Source organism: Osmia bicornis, chromosome 12 (genome assembly GCF_907164935.1).
Source record: "Osmia bicornis bicornis chromosome 12, iOsmBic2.1, whole genome shotgun sequence".
Classification (NCBI taxonomy): domain Eukaryota; kingdom Metazoa; phylum Arthropoda; class Insecta; order Hymenoptera; family Megachilidae; genus Osmia; species Osmia bicornis.
In genome coordinates this window covers 454,531-473,774 of record NC_060227.1, presented here as the reverse complement: position 1 = coordinate 473,774, position 19,244 = coordinate 454,531, and the positions used below count along the sequence as shown (strand labels likewise).

The 19,244-nt window shown below is 45.6% G+C and overlaps 3 protein-coding genes across 5 annotated transcripts in view; 1 reads left to right on the top strand and 2 right to left on the bottom strand.

Moving 5' to 3' along the window:
- Nucleotides 1-19,244, bottom strand: part of LOC114877590 (paired mesoderm homeobox protein 2-like) — a 64,362-nt gene that overhangs the window by 16,561 nt on the left and 28,557 nt on the right. The window contains exons 1-3 of one of the 3 annotated variants that reach the window (XM_029190360.2): nucleotides 8,050-8,119; nucleotides 2,978-3,054; nucleotides 1,853-1,917 (exon numbers count right to left, since the gene is read on the bottom strand). In XM_029190360.2, coding sequence (XP_029046193.1) covers nucleotides 1,853-1,913 — 61 coding nt within the window. In that variant the 5' untranslated portion in view covers nucleotides 1,914-1,917; nucleotides 2,978-3,054; nucleotides 8,050-8,119. Of the gene's footprint in view, nucleotides 1-1,852; nucleotides 1,918-2,977; nucleotides 3,055-8,049; nucleotides 8,120-19,244 lie in introns of those variants that run through there. The other 2 variants (XM_029190359.2, XR_006829952.1) reach the window with 2 other exon arrangements.
- LOC114877586 lies at nucleotides 2,767-15,114 on the top strand. The gene is made up of 15 exons (XM_029190344.2): nucleotides 2,767-3,072; nucleotides 3,147-3,772; nucleotides 3,960-4,747; nucleotides 5,855-6,092; nucleotides 7,957-8,011; nucleotides 8,602-8,883; nucleotides 8,974-9,279; nucleotides 10,267-10,682; nucleotides 10,757-10,969; nucleotides 11,055-11,417; nucleotides 11,522-11,633; nucleotides 11,694-12,109; nucleotides 12,320-12,541; nucleotides 12,631-12,973; nucleotides 13,537-15,114. Exons 1-15 carry the CDS (start codon nucleotides 2,833-2,835, stop codon nucleotides 13,789-13,791), a joined length of 4,875 nt encoding a protein of 1,624 aa, XP_029046177.1. The 5' UTR covers nucleotides 2,767-2,832; the 3' UTR covers nucleotides 13,792-15,114.
- Nucleotides 15,174-16,057, bottom strand: LOC114877591 (39S ribosomal protein L30, mitochondrial). Its single transcript, XM_029190361.2, has 3 exons — nucleotides 15,926-16,057; nucleotides 15,698-15,810; nucleotides 15,174-15,617 (listed from the first exon to the last, which is right to left on the bottom strand). Exons 2-3 carry the CDS (start codon nucleotides 15,805-15,807, stop codon nucleotides 15,203-15,205), a joined length of 525 nt encoding a protein of 174 aa, XP_029046194.1. The 5' UTR covers nucleotides 15,808-15,810; nucleotides 15,926-16,057; the 3' UTR covers nucleotides 15,174-15,202.

The window sequence follows — 19,244 nt, the reverse complement described above, 5'->3', positions numbered from 1 at the left end:
AAGAGAGAAAAGGGGTTGTCGGGTGTGCTTGCAAGCATGTTAAGGTTTTTAACCGTCGCTCTATTTTGTTCCTTCTGTTCGGTTGAAGGACTCCGTTCGATCCTGTCTCGTTCTTCGCGGACAGAAGCGTAAGAAGGGGTACCGAAATGGATTAAAGCCGAAGGATGCCGAGGGGGGAGCAAAGGGCCCCTTTTTATTTGGGACGCGATCCCAAAGCGTATCGTGTATTGTCGTCCTCGCGCGGCCTATTTTACAAGCCATAAAAGAGACAGATATGGACCGCGTTCTATTCGGAAGACGCAAACGAGAGGGACTGGAATAATTTAATGTCGTCGTTTGACACTTGTTGCGAGAAAACACCTTTATGGATCGACGAATGCATTTTTCGAAGTGTTTAAACGATTCCGAATACTTTACGATCCTCGCAGTTTGGTATAATAACAGAGAGTGAAAGCGACCGTCAGAAAAAGCCGTGAAAACTTCCCGGGGAGTCTAATGGACCTCATCTGGGGTGTTTAATGTACATTAAAAACGCGTCCATTAAATGGTACTAAGCGGTTGGGTAACGATACGTTTTTAAAAATTGCTCGGGCGTTAAAAGAAGAGAACCAGTCGAGCGACACGCGCGGAACTTTTAAAACGCTTGGTATGTTCGAGGCAACCAGTACTTGGACTAGAACGGGTAACGGAAAATGGTATGCGTTCTCTTTGCATAATGGCCAACGATTTGTGTCGCTAGCAATGGATTTCGAGCACGCTCGCAAACTTGCCGAGTTGTCCTCACCTGCAATCTATCCCTTTCGCTGGGACAACAATTTTCGGTTAAACTATTTGCATACACTCTCGACAAAAATCTCCCCCATCTATCTCTTATCGTGTATAAGCGTAAAGAATTTCCATCAAACTTGCACAGATTTATCGAAACGATACTCGCGTTAAAAAATGTAGGGGAGAAAAACGCCATGGCGCCAGCTGTATGGTCTCGATTCAATAATTAGCTACTAGCCAACGATAAATCTTTAGCGTGCACGGCACGACGACGCTTAGAAAAGGGGAGCCGTGGTCCACCTGTGATCGTTATCGTTCCATCTAACGATCTCCAGCCGACAAATGGCCAGCAATGGGAAAAAGAAGGAGGTCTTTTCGGGGTCTGCGTGTATCACCGGGGAAAGGAAGCAAGTGCACAAACTCTGACCTCTTTAACTCCATTTAAATTCATTTTAATCCGTGCTTAACTCGCACACAGTGTTTTAATTATTTGGGGTGAAACGCGCGCTCCGTGAAGTTGGCGAATACGTTTCAAATTAACGAAGGTTAATTAAATATCACTGACTGATTAATCTAAAATCTAGATTCGAGAAAAAACGTTTTCGATTAGTTTTATCTTATCGGTTTTAAGAGTCGGTGATTAGGCCAGTTACGGTGAGGTGGATGTTGGAGAAAGGGTAGCAAAAAGGAATAGGGAATACGTTAAAGGAAGGCTGGTGAAATAAAGGTAGATAGTAATCGTCTCGTTGACGGTGCTTCGACACCGACAACCATCGAGCTCTCGTGCTTCGCCAGACCAGATGGAAAGCACGCTACGCGACTTCCACCATATGGGCAGGTGCCCATGCCGTTTCACAAGCTACCGTGTAGTACACGCATGTACATACGCACGCGAAAATGTACGTGTGCGTACACACCAAGTCACTTGGTGCACCGACGGAGGTTCACTCGAAACTACGTGAACACGCGTGAAAAAGTGCGTGTGCGGCATGGCAACAGCTTGTATGCAAATGAACGCATTTTCATACCTACTTCACAATGCAACACGTTCACCCCCTCCGAGGAACCGTTAAAAGGGACAAACCTGCTCTCGCTCCCGCTCCCGCTCCCGCTCCTGCTACTGTTAATGCTGCTGCTGATACCATTGACCTGTTTGCAATTCAAAGATAACAAGAAAGATATGCGTTATCTGTGGTTAGATATAAAATTTGTGTTTTTATGAAAGATGATAATGTCAGGAGTCGCGAACCGAAAGGGTATCTTATACCAGCATGACAATGCAACCCTACGCGAACTGCTTTCTCATCCCGTGTATTCATCAGACATGGCATCGATCAATTTTCTTTTGTTCGGATCGTATCAGCGGAACGTTTAACTTTTTACCGAAATTCTGAAAGGATAAAGTTCCGTTATTTTTTCAAAGAGAGAGGAGAGAGTGCGGATCGTGATTCGAATTGGTGATCACGGAACGAAATTCAATCGTCCTAATCGAATCAACGATTACGTGCACCAACGAATTTACGGCACCGCAGGGTGAAACGATTTCTTTGCATCACCGCTTTCATTCTTCCCTTCGCGCATTTTCGCCATATTCTATTTCTCACGGGACATAGAAATTTCGTGACCAGTCGTTTAACCGTTTGTTAAGTCAAAGCAAGTGTTAACTCGTGAAACAGACTCAGGTGAACCACCTGAACTGGAGTTTCACCTGTTTCGCTGTTTCCCGTATGCCGTGACAGGTGCGACCCTTTGCTTTCGTCATCGCCTTTCTGCTATTTCTTTCGTCCTCATCTTTTTCTTTTTTGTCACCGCCCTCGACCTGTTACATAATTAGAAGCCGACACTTATTTTCGGGAACACGTACGACCGATACGGGCGAGCAGTCCCTTTAAAACGCTAGATGTTACGATAAGCTTCCTGTTACTTTCGTCACGTGCACCTTACGTAATTGTAGAAAACACGGACTTTCCTTTTCTTTTTCAACGTAAATTGTGCCTCGAATCGATAAAGTTTTAAGCGAGAGTTTTCGCTTACTTAGGGGGTTTGCTTTCTGCCTGCAGAGAGATGCTGAAGTGGACGGTTTCGAGATCGTTGTCGGCGAGCAGCTCGACGCCTCACGGTCCGCCTAGCCTGAACAAGGCGGCACGCAGGCCTTTTCGAGACTTGTCCAACACGCCTCCCGCTGCTACTACCAAAACTCGTAACATACCTGCTCAAACTGCCGAAAACACGTTGGCCAGGACCACGCCGGTTCGTCGTAGAAGATGCAGGAGCCACGGCAGCGACCTACGGACATATTTTCAAGTGAGTAAAAGAATTTTCTCGAATCGTGTCGTTTCAGGGGAAAAAAAAAAACGGGGTTAATTGTTTGTTTTCAGGCTACGAAGCCTAATCTGCGGGCAAACAAACGTCAGTCGATGTCACAGCAAGCGGACAAGTCATCTGTCACGGAGAGCTTTTATCAAAGCACCCCGAGAGTCGACACCGATATCGGTCCGTTAACGTTTCTACCAGCCGGCAGCAAATGTTCGACCGCTCTCACTCTACCAACCGATCCCACGCTATTTATGAAGAGCAAAGTAAAGAAGTTTCAGAGCGACAACGAGCTACCGCAGAATATCGTGAACGAGGCCAGGGCGAACCTTCAGTCGCACGTGTCAGACTTTTTCCAACAAATTTCTATGGCTACCAGTCCGGAAGACGTGATGGAAGCCGAGACTGTTTCTCTCTCGAAGAACAGACTGTACTCTCAAAACGTGGAGTTAAAGTCAAAATTCGCGGATTGCACGAAAATCTCGTATCTGCCAAAACTGGCGAGAATCAGCAAGATTCACGCTCGTTGCAAAACGCCTTATCACGGCAAGAACGCTACAGCCGCGAGTTCTATGAAAACAAACGGTCACGACCAGACGCCTTTGGCTGGGAAACTGTCGAATCTGGCCATAGACCAAGATCTACCCAAGTTTGAGAATATGGACAACACAGTGACGGAAGTCCTCAACAGGTAAGAGCGAACGTTTCACCCCGAGGGGCTAACTTAGATATACAAGGTGTTGAGGGAAAAATATTGCAGGCTATTGCCAATTCGCGTCGTTCTTTACTTTCTCGAAACAGTACCTTCCTTCTATCTCTATGCGAATGTCAGAAATTGCTTGAAAATATTGCACTGCAAATAGCTCGTTCGTATTCAGGGAACAGGAGGTGAATTTCAGCGGGAAGACGGTGGCGGAAATTCTTCTGGGGGATGTGGAGGAACGAAAAAAGGTGCTAGAGGGTAGCCGCGAGGATGAGCAAAACGTTTCGCAAGCGGATCACACGTACGAGACGATCATGGAACGGGAAGAGGAAGATGATGAGGAAACGGCGTGTCACAACGATAGTTCCATCTCTTCGGCTAGTCAACTCTTGGAGGATCCTTCGCCCATGTCCTGGGCGTTCTCCTCCCCTAACAACGAGCTCGACGGGGAATTTACCTTGAAAAGGCAACGAGGAATACGAAGGAAACGACATCGGAAGGACACGGGGAAGATTTACGAGGGGAAACGAGCAAAGAGGCGTTCGTCGAGCCATAGTCCGTCGACTAGCGCGACAATCGAGAAACCGCAGGACACTTTGGTCGAGGCTGTGAATCCAAATGTGAAGAAACTCGCCTTGGAGACGGACTTGGACACCACTTTGGACGAGAAGTGCGTGTTCGCGCCGAAAGTGTTGTTCTCGGGTCACGAGGATCGTAAAAAGGAGGAGGTTGGAAAGAAAAACGGTACCTGGGAGCTGGACAGTCCAAAATCCAGCCTCACCGACGACTTTCAGAGCTCCAAGTCGTTCTTAAACTCGATGTCGAACACACCGGAAACACCGTTGGTCGCCACTGTACGGAGATGTCTTAAATTCAGCCCGGAAAGCGAACTCCCGAAACCGAACTGCCACGGATCGATCGAGATCGAGTACTCCGTGGTTGGTGAACAAATACACGTCCGAGGTAAGTGACTTTAAATATAAATGTAAACAGATTTGTCGTAGAGAACGCGTTAATCATTGTCAAAGAATGTACATACACGATCGTTGTTCCGTTGCATAAAATCGAACGTGATAAAGTGCTCGTCTCTCGTTTAGCAAGCCGCAACTCGACGGAAACAAAAGCACCGGCTCGCAACACGCCTACGTACTTTTAACACATTGATTGCCACGAGGTCATTGGTGAATAAAAAATAATTAACAAGAAAGAAAAGGAATATTATTAAAACTGTACTAGTAACCTAACTAGGCGAATCAAAGTATCAGGTTCAAAAGTTAAATTTCCAATATATTGTATCAAAGAGGAATATTTTTAGCGATGACAATCAACGCGTTAGAGAGGAAAAAAGATATCTCTCTCGAGCGAAATATCGGGTTACATATTTGGTCGGATAAGTATACCTATTCGCGAGGGTTTTCGCGATGCCAAGACGTCCCTGGCAAGCAATCGCGAAAGGGCATGCGCCAGTTACGTGCCACAAGAGGGGGTGTTTCAGTTGGCACCCCGCGATAGACGACTGTGCCAGTAACCCACAGACCCTCCTGGCAATTCGCTCCCGGTTAGTAGGCCTACCAACATTGATTCTAGCTGGTACACACATCCTTGCGTAAACAATCCAACGTAAAATCATCGAAAGTTACGCTTCTCCCGTCTCCTCCGATCCTAAACTTTCCCTCTTTCGAAACACCGGGACGCAACCCCCTTGGATAAATTTTCCGTTCACCGTTGCTCGTTCGTTGAATTCCTTCGAATTGTTTTTTTTTTTCTCGAACGGTTCGTTATCGAGAACGAACGGAGAAAAGCGTTCGAATTCGGGAAGTCGATCCGTGTTGCAGCAAGTAGAAGAGTGCCGCATTGGTCAGACGGTCGGCGGTGCGCGTAGTGCGTGCGACGAATCGGTCAGACATAACAGAAAAGAAGCTTATTCGAAGCTTATTCCGTACTTTTCGCACGTGTGCATATCTATCCTCGATCGAAAGGAAGCTTAATCATCCGTTGACGGCTAGATCGTGAACGATTTAAGAGAGAAGAAAAGATTTAACGCTACATTCTCGTTTCTGTTTGTCACAGTGATAAGGTGCAAGGATCTTAGGAGAGCGTACGAGGGCCCTATTCACGCGTATGTGAAAGCGAGCCTGAAGAACGGGAGCGGCGAGGGAGTGGTGAAGAGGACGGCGGTGCACAGGGCCACGCCGAATCCCGTCTTCCACGAGACCTTGATACTGCCCTGCCCGGTGAACAACAACCACTGCAGCGGCAAGCCCACGTCCCTGGACATCGCTGTCTGGCACAGGGATCGTCGCGCAAGGTGAGCATGCTCGAAAAAAGAAAATAACCCGTAGAAGAGGGGCTTCTCCGGTACACGACGACTCGTGTCACATACCAATAAAGCTTGCCCTGCCATGCCGATCGGATAGCGATAGTAGGATTCCGTTGTCATTGGAAACGTGCTTTCAATTCCCTCAACGTTGCCTTGACTCGTTTTCTCTATGTTACTTCAACATCGTACCGCTTCGGTGCCGCTTCGTACACGCCGCGAGATACTAATCTCACGCAAGAGTTAACTTTCCGTGCATCGCCGGAATGTTGCCGAACGTTTGTAACGTAGGCGGTAGCTATCTGGATCTTAACAGTTTAGGAAGAGAATATCCTAATTAACGCTTCTCGATCCATGCAGGGTTCAGAAGAATAAATGATACCGATAATTAGTACCAGCGTGTCTTTAAAAGACCTCGACCAATTACGAAAAACCAGCCAATTAAGAATCTAATTTTAAACATTCACCAAAGTTGCCGGACTTTCTTACACTGTTAGGATGCTATAAGAAGTAACTATGTTAGAAACTAGTCTCGCGGACTTATAAGTAGAACATAGGGCTACGTGCCCGTTTTTCTTTTATCAAGAAAGGGGAGGAAACTTTTGAAAAAAGAAGTAGGCGATTTGTATCGATGCGGTTTCGCGATGAAGGAACGCGGCAGTAGGCGCTGTCTCCGAGGAGAAGATATCGGGGTCAAGAACTACGGCTAGGTCTCGTTAATCCAAGAGTTACAAGTCAGACAACCCCTCCCCTCTTTCCAATATTCTTCACGAACCTTTACAAGTTTCATAGATACGATTTAAAGGATTCCTATGTTTCATTTCCAGCTTCATCATAATCGATAGAAAAAGAAAGGAAAGAGATTTGTTTGCACGCGACAGAATTTCGGTGCAAAGCAAGTTACGATAACGCCAGACAACCCCTTCGCTGTTTCCAATATTCTCATGAAACCATTCGCGTTTCGCAGACGAGATTTAAACGATTCGTGTCTGGTATCGAGCAGACTCGCGAAGCATTCCAGTTGACGGAAAATGAAAGCGAGTGCACGCGACAGTCTCGCATGCAAACGCCGACAAACGCGATAACGAGAAGCAGTCGATAAAAGGGACTGTCTCGGGTTGAGATAATTTCACGTGGGTTACGATGCGATGGTCCATCAGAACGGTGAAACGAATTTCTGGGATATAACGCGGATTGCTCGCGGTAGGAGGGGAATCGATTCCGTGGAAGCATGCGCATCGAGCCCGCCACGTGCACTCTTCGTCACATCCGCGCGTCTCTGCAACCACACCGAACTCCTATACAATTTTCCTTTCTACCTTTCCATGTAAATAGTACTAATACAACTGGTCAGTGGACCTATCTAGACTAGCTGGACGTCGATACTCTTCTTCTAGAGTAACAGACTCTGCTTTAATTTCACTTCGAGTAAATAATATAAATGCCAAATTATCATAATTTATGTGTGCATATTAACAAATTGATGAAATGTAAATAATTGAAAATTCTCGTCCAGGAATAGGATGTAAACGAATGTTGACTCGGTTGGGTGCTCTATTTGTTCGGGTTAATTTAAGCAAATATTAGGAGAAAGACGGAAGCAATTGATTTCGTATCTATACTGGAATGAAAAAGCTGCCGTTCAGGTAACAAAAGTGGGTAGTAATGAAGAGCAAATAGAAAACTAACTTTCGGTTAGCTTGTAAACGCGTATCGATCGAATAACGACTTGTAAACGGTGTTACATATATTTGATCGATTGATTGCTTTTATCAGCTGATGTACATACGCGCCTATATGTATATGTATCTGCACTTTGTTATTAAAGATTGATTTATCGTTTCATTTGTTTCAGACGTAGCGAACTGTTAGGCTGCATGACTCTACCTCTACCTCTGTCTCAGGATAAGGTAAATACTATGACGTTTTATTTCTTTGGTACACTCACTTTTGACCCCGGCTATTACGATAGATGCTTATCAAGCGTCGAAACGGTAGAATTTTCGCGACGAGGAAGTTTGATGCGCGATAACCGTCTGTCAGCTGTTTACCGTCACTCGTAGGTCTTCCTGGCTTAAGGTCATGGTTAAGCTCGTTACGAAACTAGCCAGTGGAACGTCATCCGGCAAAGATTCACTTGTGCTTTGATCTGGTTGAAAAGTGGCAGGTGCCTTGGGAATATCTTGCCAATTTCATCGAAATCGTTCTGTTCCGCGAGCCGTGAAATCAATCATGATCGTGGTGGCTATCTACTGTGCCGTGTTCTTCGTGGTCGGTGTTATGTTGAAGATATTCATGTTCTGTTAAAGTTTAAAGCGATGGAGAGAGCAGGCTCGGGGCTAGTTTACGAAAATTTCTCAAAGTCAATTAACCTTGCAGACGTGTTTTCGGTTCGCGTTCAGTGGCAAATAGAAATTCGTTTGCAGGTAATCGACACGGCTCGTTTGAACGCACCGAGTTGAACGCACGTTCGTTTAATCGTACGATGACGAATTTTCAGGAAGCGACATGGCATCCTCTCGAAGCAGGAACCGGTCGAAATGCGAGCACTCCTTATGCAGGCTTGCCTCAAGACTGCGGAGTCTCGCCACCCTTGTCCAAGGACGGAGAGCCAGATAATAATAATTCAGGAGCGGAGGACTTGACGTATCTGAGGCATCTCGAATTGGAACCTATCGATCCTCTGACCGGTTTGCCCCTGCACCCTGGTTTTACAGCCAGGGGTGGTAGGACACCGTGCACCGTCACCAGGAGATTGATAAGACAGTCTGCAGCCAATCAGGTTAGCTGATTTCACGATTACCCTGCCATGGGTGGTAGTAGTCGAATTGGTTGCAACAAGCTCGATCGAGAAATTTTCTTTTTCCCCTAGGTTCCATGGGGTTTCTCGTTGTCCTGGGGGAGACCACCCCGCGTGGAACGCGTGGACCCTGCCAGTCCGGCGGAACGATCCGGTCTCAGACCAGGTGATCACGTTGTCTTCGTCGACACGACGAACGTCGTGACCCGATCGCGGGAAGAGATCCTCGGATTGATCCAAGCTGCCACCAATCAACTGATCCTGGAGGTTTATCGCAAGGGGAACGTTCATTCGTCGATGCATCGGCCTAGCTCGATGAACGTTAGCCTGCACCAACCGATCGGCAGCGGACAGCACGCGGTCGCGTTTAACGCCGAGGTCGGTACAGGCGTCTTGGTCTGAAACCAGCAGATCGCGCTTTTTTTCAATTTACCTGCGTCAATTTACGAAACTGCACGATCACGAACGAAACGGCCTAGCTGTTTGTCGCTTCGCTCCAACTGTTTTTCTTTTTCATTGGGATCGTTCTCCGTTCGTGGCTTCGATCGCGCGAGTTTCGTTTCTTGCCAATTTCATAGTTCTTCTATGTAGTATCAACGAGACTGTTTGGAAAAATCTTTGATCGATCGAGATACGATATGATGCATTGCTCCAATATTTTTCTTCCTTTGATGCCTCGTCTTTGAGTAGTTCGATGGTCCCAAGCCGACAAATCTGAACTACTAGAAAGAACGCGAAGTAAACTTGCCACGATCATCTATTAAAATCGTAAGTATTTCTTGCTGTTCCGGAGTTAGTGGTACTAAACAGACGGTCGTATAAGACAAGCTTTAGTAGCAGGAAGTCTAGACAGACCTTTCGATCGATGCGCGTTTTCGTAGAGTCTCGTTTGTACCAACGTATCGCGTTTTTATTTTCTGTTAGAAGCGAGAAACCGAAATGAAAACCGTGGATCCTGTTTAGCGAGCCGTGACACGCTGCATGCGTTTTTCAGAGCTTATTTTACTTTTCATCGCACGGCATGTCGCGCAACACTCCTGTAAATTCTTTTCTCGTAAACGTCTATCGAACCTAATGTAAACGCCTAAGTGTATAGCGCGTGTCCCGTTTCTTTTCGTCAATGGACACGATTAAGTTATGATACGGTTATTATGTTTTGTAATCTGACGGTTGTCTTTTTTTTTCTGTTGCTCAACAAGTTTTGTTTCAAAGCATTTATCGTATTCTGTTCATTTATTTCACCCTTTATCACCTGTTCCTTGTCCTTCGCGCATCGTGAGAACCCGACTCGTTGCATGCGCCGCTACACTCCGTGCACGTTCCCTATTGCGTAAACTTGGAACTTTTGCGAGTGAACGCGTTCAGGTGTTTCCAAACCTCGCACCGGATGCACCGCCGGAAGAGGAACTGTCGGTACGCGAGACGCGATACTGGGGCATCCTGAAGAGCGGTCACACGCGTTTCATGGCACCGATGCTCGAGAGACGGGACGTCCTATCCGCCGCGGATTACTTGATACTCTTTCAAAATCTCGACGAGCTGCTGAAACTTTCCGAAGAGATTCGCGACGAGGGCGGAGGGGTAGAAAGCTACCTGTGCCGAGTACCGAGGATCACCGCCGCCTACAGGAGATACCTAAGCGGATTACAACGCGCCTGCTGTCTGTTGGTGGCTTTGAGACGAAATACCGCCTTCGCGAAGCTGGTCTGCGAACCAGCCGTTCCTCATAAGAGACGTCCCGATCTGACGGGCGTCTTGCTTTTGCCTCTAGAACACTACAGGTTCGTCCCTTCTTTCTGTAACCCTTGTTCCTCTGTAACTCGGAAACCGCGTTTCAATCGTTTGAAAATCGTAGAGAGATGACGAGACTGTTAGGTCTGGCGTCGCCAAGGAACTGCCAACAAGCCAGAGACCTGGCTCAGGGTTACAGAGAAGCAACGGCTAACGCCGGCGTTATGGAACCACCTCGCGACACCGGAAGGCCTTTGCTCAGCTTGCAAGAAGTCGAATCGCGACTCGTTTTCGCGAGATGCAAACCGTTCACTCTGGCTATGCCCGGAAGACAATGGTGTGTATCCAGGTGTTTACACATAAAAGGCAAACGTTAAGCGAGAATAACGACGCTACGTTTGTACGATACTCAACACTTTCAGGCTGTTCGGAGGTGCACTGGCAAAAGTGGAGGGACGAGCGCGTCTACAACCATCCTGGGCCTTGTTGCTCACCGACCTCCTGGTGTTTGCTCGCGTTTCGAGGGATCGCGTTCTGTTCGTGACCGAGGAGCCACTGCGTCTATCGAACATCGCCGAGGCTTGCTTTACCGTCCGTAAAAGACCGACAGAATTTCGATTACAGGTCGCGATTAATCCGCCTGGGAACGCGGAAAACGGTCATCTCGAGGTGACCAACAGCGGTGGTTGTAGCCCGCACAGTCGTCATCGAAGACGAGTTCTGGTGTTGCGAGCTCCTACTCCGGAATTGAAAGCTGTTTGGCACAACCTTCTTCAACGGCAGATGTAAGTCGTTTAATCGTCTGATATACATATAAACTCAGATCTCGACGAGCCTGCAAGAAGCTCTGTCGCGTTTCCTTTGTCTGCACTAATTCGTTGTATTTTAGAATCTATGTGAATACAGGCTATGGTGGAACCCCGAGTCAAGACAGTCCTGAAGAAAGTCCGATTACCGGTGGCAATTTTACCGCGGTTAGAGAACCTACGGAAAGTTCTCAGGTGAGTCGAGAGAACGATAATTTCTTCTAACGATAATTATTTTACGAAAATCATCGACAGACCACCAGGGAATCTCAGAAACCGGACGAGGAGAAGGAATCTCGCTCGACGGACAGTATCGACACGATCATCAAGAATTCAAGGGAGAATAATCATTTGGCTCAATGGGTGCGCAACTCCCATCAAATCCCGCCACCGGATTCCGAGGAGAATCCGATCGAGGAATGGACGGCCGAAGAACTGGCGGCGCGAGCTCCGAGAGAAGGTGGCAACGAGTCGAACACGGAGGAAAACACGGCCGCGGAAGAAGCCGTTGCGGAAGTTGTCAATTCCGACGTGGAGCAACAAAGCACCGCTTCCAGCGCGAGCCTCAGTACCGTCAAGTCCAACAGTGTGACGACGAAAAAGAACGGTAGCTTCGCCTCTTCCAGGGAAAATTCAACCGGTTCGATCAACATTTGTAGAAGATGCCACAGGTAACGCACAGATTTCTTTCTAAATCAGTGATGTCATCTAACAATTTGTAAGAAAAATTCTGTATCAATCTGTTCCCAACCCCTTTGTGGACATCCTGTATGTTTCGATGGATAGTTAGACGTGGATTCCTGCGTTGGCGAGTGCAGAGAGCACAAACGATCGAACGGTATGAAAAGTTCTACGATTAAACTCGTTGGTCTCAATTGCAGATCAGGTTGCCCTACACCACCTTTAACCAGAGATCCGTTCTCTCCGTTGCCTCCAAAGATTTCGGTCGTGCCACCCACGCCCGATTTGTGCACCAGGCACAGGCTGAGAAACGGGCTGCACGACAGCCCCGGAAGAAACAGTCCAGGCTACACGCCAGCTGACGGGAACACGGAGGATGGCAGCGAGGACGACCTCGAGTGTGACGGTGAACCGCCTTATAGGTGAAACTGAACTCGTGACAATTCGCGAGGAACAACGATGTTCAGGTTCCTCTGTTTCAGAAGTAGGTAATCGTGCAATCGTTTTCCAGAGCTCTCAGAAGGTTCGGCACTATGAGCAGTCTGGACCAAGACGACGAGCTCGAGGAACAAGGAGACGACGACAATCGAGAAACCGAGTCTCCGCCTACGGGTTTGAGAGCTTGGACGGCTAGAGCGAGTAGCTACGTGGTCAGTAAAATGGCTCTGCTCGAACAGCTCGGAGAAGGAGTAGGGGGATATCTTCTTCAACCACCCGTGCCTCCGGAGAGGACAGAATTTTCCTTGGACCCGAACGACGAAGAGGGTACGACGTCTGGAGCTACCTCGGGGGACGATATCTGGGGAACTCCGACTTCCGGCGGTCCTGACGACGAAAGCTTCACGGCTAGTTCGGTAATGAAAGATACCTTCTCGAGATACGATAACGCTCGAAGGTACTGGCGTTGAACCCCTTTGAATGCGAACCTACATTTCCTTTTATAACCTTTAGTTACACCTCGCATACGTAGGAATTCGTGCACGATCGATCGATCGAGCAAATCGAAAGAATTCCTTGAGAACATTGAAAAATCGCTTTGCCGCGGTACCAGTCCTTTTTTCTTCGATAGCTTCGCTGCTTGTCACCTTCTCGAAAGCTTGCTTGTACTACTTACACGATACGCTGACAATCAGACAAGGTAAGGTATTTTGCACCTTTGGGATTCGCGTAAAAGTTGAAGATTAACACTTTGTGGTCCGGTGAACCCATCTACCAGTTGGCGAGAAGCGTGGACCCCAAGGTGTTAATGTTGTTTAACTAAAAGGCCGTACCTTCTAGCCGAAAGAAAAGAGGAAAAACGGAGAAAATCGAGCTAGAAGAGAAGTTAGCTGATAAGCTTCGCACGCATCTGCATGAGACAATGCTTGCCCTTTGTTTGCAAAGAATCACTAGCCCGAGCTGTGCCTGACTTCCCTAGCCGCCGCCAAACGGTGCAGGCAACGCGGTCGCATCCGGCGAGGACAACTACGGCCTGAACCTGTCGACAGAGGATGATCCGGATCAAGAGTCCGAGAACGAGGACTGTAATCTACCGGAACTGAACATGGATCAGCTGCTCGGTGGCGGAAGTTTAGGTTCGTTGAGGTGTTTCCTCGGCAGAAGAAGATTGGAACCGCTCCCAGAGGAGGAGGATTCGTCTGGAAGCGGAAAGGATCAAGTTGGATGGTGGTGACAGCGGTTGCAAACCACGGCGTCGAAGAACGTCGGCTCGAGCTCCGATGCGAACGACAGGGATCGCGTCTTTGCCAAGCTGAATCAGGAGGACGAAGAGTTTCGCAGGAAGATAGTGAATCTTCACAGAAAACTGTCCGACGTGGAGGATGGTTACGCGACAGAGACAGCCACGTCGGACACCTTGCAGAGTTCCACCAAAGAGGCTGATCGTTTGAAGGAACTGGAATCGTTGGTGAGAAGAGCGGAGGAGACTAGCAGTAAAAACGCCGAACGAATCGGAGCCGAGAGAGCGAGGAGCGAAGAGTACTCGTGCACGGAAAGCATGGCAGACTCGAGAAATGATCAGTACAAAAGAGTCGATGGTCAACAGGAAAGAAGAAAACGGATCGAGTTGTTTCAGCGAAAAGCGAAGAAACTCGAAGAAGATTCGGAAGATCAGAACGATGGTAGCCCGTCCAAGACAACGGAGAAGAATTTTTTGAATCGATTAAGAATAAAAAGACGCAGCATGAAGCTGCTTAGTTTCTTAAGCGGCAAAGCCGCGGACAGATCGCAAGAGGAACGCGCCGCTAGACTTTTGAGAATGTACATGCCCGAAAAAGGTTCCAAAGCACAAAACACCATTTCTATACATCACACGTCCCGGGACAGACGATTTTGGAAACTTCGGAGTAGAAGGCGAACAAATTCTTCGTAAACGCGCGCAACGTTTGTTATCTAGACTTTCCAGTATTCGCGTTACTCGAGTCTTTTTTCGATTCTACTTAACCATGTACGAAGCTCGGATTTCTTTTCATAGAATCTAGCGTAACGATACGAGATTAGGTTCACGATTTTCAAACTAGACTATTTCTTCGTACCGTATACACGGTTTCAAAGTAAACGCAGTACTTTTGTCGGGTACGGTTAGCCGATTAAACAAGTTCCAGAACGCAAGAATCGAGTGTTAATATCGTAGCGTGCTTGTCGGTTATTAATGAAATCAGTCCAGTTTCCAAAGGATACGAAACACGGCCTAGTGTGAAACGTCTCTGAGATATAGGTTTAAGATGTTTCGTTTGCCGCGTAAGACTGTTCGTCGATCTAGTCTCGCTCATTTAAATTTAGAAAGTTTCTTTCGTTTCTCTCGGACACCGTATTTAAGTAGGTCCGCACGACTGACCCAAAGCGGCACTCATCTTCCACGATGATAGATCTTGCTCCAAAATACAAAACGAAAAATTGTAAAAAAAACCACTGGAATTTTAACATTACTGTTGGTAGGTTGCAACATAGCCGTATGGCTGTAATCGACATACAAATAAAGTATATTATTTGTTCAGCGATTGTTCTTTCATTTTATAACAATGCCCAACAATATTATAAAAAAGAAACTAACAGTACTATAAAGAATTTTAATATACATTACATTAAATAAGTATTCCTTTAATCCATAAAAGCCGAAGTTTCTCTTTTATAGTGGAATAATTCATTCTCTTAGGAGAATTCATGAACTGCAAAGTAGCTTCGTAGCGACCACGATCGAGTTTCTCGGTTGTGTAAAATTTTCCATTTTCGTGTATGTATATTCCAGTAAGCTCATCTACGTTTGGTAATTTTTCGGGTAATTGTACTGGAACGATTTTCACTAAATGTTTTACTTTCCAAAGTATAGCGCACATCTCTGGCGTATTCTTTACAAATACCGGCTGCTTTACGCGTTCTTCGAATCCCAGTTGCGAAAGAATATCTTTTTCCCAATAAGGATTTCCCTTGAAAGGCTTCACTCTGTGAACCATTAAAACTTTCGACGGTACGATCGGAGGATCCACGTGATCCTTTTTACTGAAATAAACAAGTATATTTCCTATATCGATATAACCTAACCTCGAGAACTACGAAAGCACCATTTCCTTTTCTCTTACCGTGGATGATATTTAACCTTTTCGTATTGAACAGCATCCGGGAGCCATGATTTTGTATACTGTCGATAACTCCGTGTAAACGTTAATAGAAAATTTGTACGATTTGCCATTTCCTAAAGGATACCAATATCAGGTTAAACTGAATTAGGTTAGGTGACTACCAAGTAAATAACAATTATGAACACCATATGCATCAACACGATGTTCAAATATCGGCAGAAGACTCACGTGTGTTATTAAAATCTCCTGTTACAACAACTTTACATGATATTTATGTAACAGCAATCTAATTTTCTAATTTTCACTACTTATTTGTGTCTCCTACAGCTGAGCTGAGCTGAGCTGAGCTGAGCTGAGCTGAGCGCCTCCACCAACGAGACTACACAGAACGCTATCTGACGATAAGAATGAAAATTGAACGTACGCAGCGCTCAACGAAAGAGCGGCATGATTTAAAAATACTTTTGATTAATCGTAAGATCAATAACATATCAATTAATCATTGATATATTATAAACGAATGTGATTTCAGAAAACACAGTTATAACTATAGTGTAACGATTACGAGTATCTTCAAAAGCTTGCAGAACACTATTATACCTTTAAAAACAAAATTTTGGAAAGTATTAAAATTCCAAAGTAGAAAACTCTAGTAAACAATTAACTAAATTTAATCTAAATTTTCAACAGTGTTTAAGAGAAAGGACAAGAAGCGTTGAAGAATTTCAATTCTGCCGAAACGTTGCAAACTCGTCTTGGTGTATTTGCAAACACGAGAGCGCGGTATTTGAAAATTGTTCGCAGAATCGAGATGCCTGAGAGTATGCAGTTCGTAGGAATGCGTTGCATTTCAATGTAATCTCCGAACACGGAAGGTCTGTCCAGTTGCAGACAGATAGGTCAGGAACGGAAGGAATATTTGAATGCACGACGTCGGCGAGTTTAACGTAAGAGGTACACACAGGAAATACGAGCAGTCATACTCGAACGAGCCTTTAATCTTTTTATTTCGAAAAAGTTGGGTATTTTTGTTGAAGATAAATTTGCAAAGTTTAACAAGGGGAAAAATATTTCAAGTATGGCTTTTCCAGTTGATATACGATGTTGAAGCATGGTTGGTTGTACGTTTTCAAAGCTCAAAGGCTGAACGTGCAATATGCGTAGAGTAAAATATATTACAATTTAAAAGAAAACAGTCAAAGAATAATTTTCTTGTGCGAACAAAATCAACGAAGACAGTTTAAATTCTAACGTTAGGTAACCCACCGCCCCGCGTGTATACATATGTACGTACATTCGATTTCTCTCGGTATATCGCGTTTTCCATCCTGAGGATTTTCAGTGGAAATGTACTCTTGCAGAAATGATATCCGTGTTATGGTTTGGAATAGTGGAACCTAAAGGAAATGGAAAAAGGAGAGCAAAAATGGTCGACGGTGAGGCAGAAGAAAAATGTTCGTGTCTTCGTTCGTGTTCCTTGGAAAGTTTACATGATTTTCGCGTGCAAAAATTTTCTTCAATTTCGTTTGAAATTTTCGTTTCGTCGCGGTATTTTAATTTTTTTACCAAGCAAATCAACACGCACGAGAGTCAGTGTTTTTCCTGACTCGCGGAACGTCTGTTCAAGATGCACCTTGAATTTCCATTGTATAAGGGACGAGTGTAATTGAATCGTAGCTAATGGACCGTGAGCGCATCCTCTCGTCGGTAATCTCGTTTCGGTGTCTATTGTGGCGTGCATCGTATAGCTATAGGTTGACGCGCATACTATGTACGTGTACTATCTCGTCGGTTCGATGCGCCTGCCTCGACACAACTTATAAAACTAATTGACCAGGTATCGAGTCGCAGCTTGCAATTAACGCTGTGCGTCCAACTGTTGAACGACCGACTAATTTGATAGCTTCCTGTTAGACCTTCGATCCAGCTCAGCGTTTACATCCAATTAATCTAACACCACCTACGTACTAATGTTTTTCGTAACATTACGAAACATTACAAGTTCGTTACGTTGCTGGAAATTGGAATTTTCAAAGAATAGACAATGAAGTGTCGTGAAAAGAATTTCGTAGAATGGAAGTATTATTCCATGGAACGAATGGAACAGTCGCCAGTGTTCTGGCAGAGAACAGAACGTTACAAAAGCTTTCTGCCCTGGCTGAGAAGCCGAATGGCCGATTACCCGAACGAACAAGAAACACAGAAACGTCGGGTAGCGATAAATGAATTGCAATTAATATGAACTACCCTTTACGCATCTAGCATTCGCTATTTTTATGCATATTTTCTGCAACGATCGAGTATCCTTATTACTGTTATTACCGACTCGAATTAACATTGCAATCGCTTATTTTGTCCAAATAACAAAGTTACTATCGTACGTACAGGAACGAGAACCGTTTCAACGAACGTACCTATTAATTACGAAGTGATCGAGCGAGTTTTTTTCATTTCCTCTCCTTGGTTGACAACAAAAAGACGGTGGAAAAAGAAAGGGTTCCCGAGTACAGGCTCAATCGCGACAAACAAGGACGTAAGAAAAGTCCTGTAACTCGCAAATTAACATATTGAACAGAATGCGAGGAAGATATAAAGTATAATGTTAACACTGTACGTTTGTACGATGGTTCGCGTGCTTTGCAATTCGCCAGTGAAGAAAGTTTGAAGCACGTATTCGTGGATCCGAATCGATGGGTAGCATTAAGGTGTCAGCGTGGTATCGGGGTTGCTACGTCTTGATATTAAAGTTCCTGTCGCGAGGAGAACGGCTAGAAAAGTTTTGCAATTCAATTTCGCGCGAGCCGCATCGGCCCGAGGTCCAATGTGTTGGACGATCTCGGCGATTCGCGAGATTTGTGTGAAAACTCTTTGAAAAAGTTTCCTTTAATATATGTATCTGCGATAGAGCCTCCCTTGCCAAGCAGATACGATGGCGGATATATATTTGTGGCAATTCACGTGCCTTCACGATGTATATCTGTTGAAAACAATCGTATTTCTTCCCGCGATACGCGACCGGAAGTTTCGGGCACATTTTTCCCGCAAGTAAAATAAAACATCCAAGGATTTTCGGCAGCAAGCTCGACGGAATTATTTCTTCGAAAAAAAAAAAGAAAAGAAAAAACAATTTTCAAAGATACACCCTTTCCGAGCCTCGGATCAAGGGGTTGATTGCACTTTCCGCTAGTGTTTCGACGATAGAAAAAAACAGTGAGGAAAGGAGGAAGATGAAACGGCCGAGAATTCATAAAATCGTACATTCCTTTTTGCTCGACGAGCATACAAGCCAACCAGGCTAATGTTCGCTGGAAAAAGCTCGTCGAGCATACTCGAGATTCGGTAATTTTCAACTTTCTTCTTTCTTCCGCGTAAAAGTTCACCGGAGCCGATTTCTGTTGCTCCACACTCGAATTTCTTTCACGCGGGAAATGTTGACCTCTTAGCTCTTTTCTAAACTCAAAATGATCGCTTTCAGGATCGAGCCACGTATCAATTTGAAGTTTCTAGATAAATTGGACGAAACAGCTACCGAAACGCTCTTCCTGTT

Bases quoted from the DNA above. Each gene is read 5' to 3' on its own strand.
- LOC114877586 (XM_029190344.2), top strand. From the start codon at position 2,833: ATGCTGAAGTGGACGGTTTCGAGATCGTTGTCGGCGAGCAGCTCGACG. The intron at 10,970-11,054 runs GTGTGTATCCAG...CAACACTTTCAG, and splicing joins GCTATGCCCGGAAGACAATG to GCTGTTCGGAGGTGCACTGG. The intron at 11,634-11,693 runs GTGAGTCGAGAG...AATCATCGACAG, and splicing joins AACCTACGGAAAGTTCTCAG to ACCACCAGGGAATCTCAGAA.
- LOC114877591 (XM_029190361.2), bottom strand. From the start codon at position 15,807: ATGGCAAATCGTACAAATTTTCTATTAACGTTTACACGGAGTTATCGA. The intron at 15,618-15,697 runs GTAAGAGAAAAG...TGTTTATTTCAG, and splicing joins AAGGTTAAATATCATCCACG to TAAAAAGGATCACGTGGATC.